We start from the raw sequence: 4181 nt of genomic DNA on the forward strand, positions 1-4181 counted from the left end.
TTCTCCCCATTAATAGTTCGTAATACTGTGTAGAACAAAAAATTGCTTCAAGGTGACAAGACTGCGAAAGCTCCTCTCTTAGTGCGGCTAACTGCCATAATCCACTCTTGACGCCTCTGCTCCTCGCACTGCTTGCATTGCAAACGGTAGAACTTGACGGGGAGTTTTTGGCTCTTCATCATTTTTAAACTTCTGTGACAGTTCACAATGCAGCAGGGCTGCGTGCCTGCTTTCCAGTACGACGAAGGAGCTGCACCCATAGCGTGAAAAATGCGAAATAAAAGCCCCGGGGAGCACGTTCTCCGCGCGCGCAATGGGAAAACCAAGCAAGCGCGCCCGGTCCGAGCTACCAGAGGTTTCCTTTCTCTCCGCTGGGGCGGTGGACGGCGCTGCGCAAACTTGAGCGTGGGAGCTACCGTATGGCGGTACCGCTCCTCCTTTCCCGGTCGTCGACCTTTTGCCAGTGAAGGCACGTCCTACCTTCCCGCAAGTTCTCCTTTAGTGTCTTTCCTCCTCTCTGTCTTCTTTTCATCCCCTTTCCCCGTGTGTGTACTGGTTGAGGTGTCCTATTCGAGAGACAGTTATCGTGCACACCAAACCCCACTTCTTATTTCTGAACAGAATCACCTATATAAACCCCAACACCACAAAAGCTTTTTCAAAAATTACTGTGGGGTTGTCACGCCTGATCGTTGCCTGTCAGCCTACACATTGTTAACGAGACACCTGTCGTTGGGGTACGCACTGTCACTGGAACGGGGAGCGGCAAAAGAACCAGCGGGAAAGGAGGAACGCTACCATACTGCCTTACCGATTTGCGTACCGTATTTCAGTAACTTGCTAAAACGCTCTATTAGTGTTTTTAGCAAGTTACGCTAATACCGTGCCCTATACGGTACGGTATTACCGCACCACTCCTCCTTTCTCTCTTGTGCATTTGCCGCTCCTAATTCCAGTGAGGGTACATCAGCTCTACAAATGCTTTTCTTCAAAAATGACTATGAAATTGTCACGCCTAAGTGCTGCCTCTCAGTCTTTGTATGGTGAAGGAGGAACCTGTTGTTCGGGGGACGCACAGTAACTGGTACGGGGAGCTGCAAAAACACAGCGAGCTAGAAAGGAGGAGTGGTGCGGTAATACTGTACCATATATGGCACGGTATTACCGTAATTTTCTAAAACGCTCTATTCGTTTCTTGTATTGCTACCACGCTTGCAAACGATTTTGTACGTTTGTGTAATCATTTGTACCGTTTGAAAATGAAAACTGTTTTACAATTTCTTATCTGCACTTCTGAAACCATTCCAAAAGAAATGTTGAAAAAAAAATTCAGCTTTGTTTGCCTACATCTTTTTCTTCGATAGTGAAAAACGTTTAGTGCGAATTTCCTTTCTTTTTACAGTTACTGTGAAGAATGAAGCGGGCGAGTACTAAAACGATCGACAGTTTCTTCCGTCCAGCTGCCAAGAAGACTCGCCAAGAAGACTCTCAAGCCAGTCGTACGGAGACTCCATTCCCCGCTCCTTCGTTGCACGTAGATGAGATTGATGCGAATGTTGTCTGCATGCAGAATGCCGAACACGAAAGCAAAAGATCGGACGCCACGCTCTTGACAGCCAGCGACAGTGGAGGCACTGCCATGGTGTCGGGTTCTTTGGACATTGCAAACTTCGTGGAAAAGCAAGTTGACAACTTCTCCAAGAGGTGTTTGCTGGAGTCCCATTGGCAGCCGCCACAAAATTATAGCTTCCCGCACTCCATCCACAAGAAAGGGGGCAAAGAGGAAAAAAGATATTTGAGCAGTGCACATTTGCTTAAATTTAAGTGGGTTGTTCTGTCGAGCAGTCAGAAAGGTCTATATTGCAAATACTGCGCATTGTTCGCAACAGGCGCCGTTGGAGGCTACCAAAGAAATGTTCCACTTCAGAAACTTGTGACGAGACCGCTCAGGACATTTGCGAGGCTACTAGGCAAGGATGGCGATCTTCCTCGGCATGAAGCCACCAGATACCACAAGGAAGCAGTGGAAGCCGCAAAAAACTTTCTTGCTTGTGCTGGTGCACCGGAAAGAGATGTCGCGAACCAAGTGTCCAAACAGCGTCTACTTCAAGTGACTGAGAATAGAAACCGTCTGATACCCATCATAGAAAGCATCATATTTCTAGGGCGTCAAGGCATACCGCTTCGTGGACATAGAGACGATGGCTCGCTTCTCGACAACTCACAAGAGGCTTCACCAGTCGCTAACGAGGGAAACTTTCGTGAACTATTGCGCTTTCGGGTCTCCAGTGGTGACAAGGAACTCGAGAGGCATCTCGCCAATGCGTCATCTCGGGCAACATATATAAGCAAGACAACCCAGAATGAACTAATCACGTGCTGTGCGGAAGAAGTGCTTTCTATGATAATTCAACAGGTACAAGAATCCGGCATGTACAGTGTTATGTTTGATGAAACTACTGACGTTGCTCATATGTCACAATTGTGTCTTGTTCTGCGATATGTCCACAACAACGTCATTCGAGAAGACTTCGTACAGTCGTAGACATTCGTAGTGATATTGGTAGCACGGCTGTTGGCTCTGGCATAAGTGAGCCCGTTGTGACAGGAATAACGCTCGGGCAACAAGTTATTAAGGCACTGAAGGCATTAGGAGTTGATCTCGAAAAGTGCGTTGGTATAGGTACCGATGGCTGCAGCGTCATGGTCTCTCAGATTTGTGGCGCTGTATCTGAAATTAAACGCTCGGCACCCAATGCTGTGCACTGTCCTTGCTTCAACCACGCACTAAACTTGTCGCTGTCAAAATCATCAAGGCTACAGTCCATTAGAAATGCTGTTGGTGTTATGAAAGAGGTGATTTCTTTTTTACAGCGTCACCGAAACGAAATATTGTTTTGAAAACCATCCTTGGTGGTCAACTGAAAGGTCTTTGCGAAACGAGATGGATTGAGAGGCACGACGGCGTTATGAGATTTCGTGATTCGCTTGGGAGCGTGGCCAAGGCTTTGGAGAGCATCTCCACTTGGACTGAAATGCACAGTTCGGCGAAAGCTAAAACGCTCCTTGCCGCCATAAAAGACGGCGAATTCCTGGTTACTATTATCTGCTTGGCCGACATGCTGGCCCATACGCTTCCGCTCAGTCGTCTCTTCCAGAGACAGTGTATTGACGTCCGAACGGCCAAGAACGCATTGGTGGACACCATGGCTGTTCTTGATAAGCGAAGAGTGGACTCTGCCGAAACATTTTCGCAACTCTACAAGGACGCCGTCGTCCTGGCAGATGAACTGGAAACAGAGATTCGGTCGCCACGCATTACTAAAAGACAGACGTACAGATGCAACGCCCCTATGCCTGATGTAGAGAGCTACTATAGGACGGCAGTCTACGCTCCATTACTGGACAATGTGTTGACTGACTTAAAATCGCGATTCACTGTTGAGGCGGAAAGTGCCTACGAACTTTTTCTTTTTTTGCCGTCCCAAAGTCACGCCACAAAAGAGGACGACAAAAAGTATCTCGCAAACATTTCTCGGCGCTATTCCGCTTTCATGGGCACAAATGTGTCAACGACAGCAAAGATGGCTGAAGCTGAGCTAGGTTTATGGCGACAGAAATGGATGCGCGAGGCCGAAGACGGAAGGGAAGTTCCCACTACCGCTGCGGGAGCACTGGACACGTGCGCAGGGAAATCTTTCCTTTAATTCACACATTTCTTCAGATACTGGCCACTCTACCCGTAAGTGTGGCCAGTGCCGAAAGGTCTTTTTCTGCTTTACGACGTCTGAAGACGTGGATGCGCTCTCAAATGGGTGAAGAGCGTTTGACTGGGCTGGCATTATTACATGCTCATAGGGACATTACCATTGACACGAGTAAAGTGATTGAGCGGTTCGCAACCAAATGTAGCGGACAGCGGAGGTTAGAGCTTGTGATTTAACCAGCCTCCATAGTTTGAGTCTTTACAAGCTTAATTGCCGAAGATGCCAACCCCGCATGCTTTTGTAACAAACCTGTGAACCTTTTTATCACGAATATACACATTCATTCGTGTGTAAATATCGTTTTTCTGCTGCACATGTTTCTTTCCGACTTTTGTTTTGTTGGTTAAGATTGCCGCCTTTTCTTATGCTACAGGGGTCGTAGCTGTCCTTGAAACCCTTGAAACCCTGGAATTT

The 4181-nt window shown here is 47.5% G+C and overlaps 1 protein-coding gene across 1 annotated transcript; it reads left to right on the forward strand.

Annotated features, from left to right (window-relative positions):
• The first annotated feature begins 3353 nt into the window (after positions 1-3353).
• On the forward strand, positions 3354-3943 carry LOC125758225 (uncharacterized). The gene is made up of 2 exons (XM_049415192.1): positions 3354-3453; positions 3618-3943. Exons 1-2 carry the CDS (start codon positions 3354-3356, stop codon positions 3941-3943), a joined length of 426 nt encoding a protein of 141 aa, XP_049271149.1.
• Positions 3944-4181: the final 238 nt, after the last annotated feature.

This window comes from Rhipicephalus sanguineus, chromosome 4 (genome assembly GCF_013339695.2).
Source record: "Rhipicephalus sanguineus isolate Rsan-2018 chromosome 4, BIME_Rsan_1.4, whole genome shotgun sequence".
In the NCBI taxonomy this organism is placed as follows: domain Eukaryota; kingdom Metazoa; phylum Arthropoda; class Arachnida; order Ixodida; family Ixodidae; genus Rhipicephalus; species Rhipicephalus sanguineus.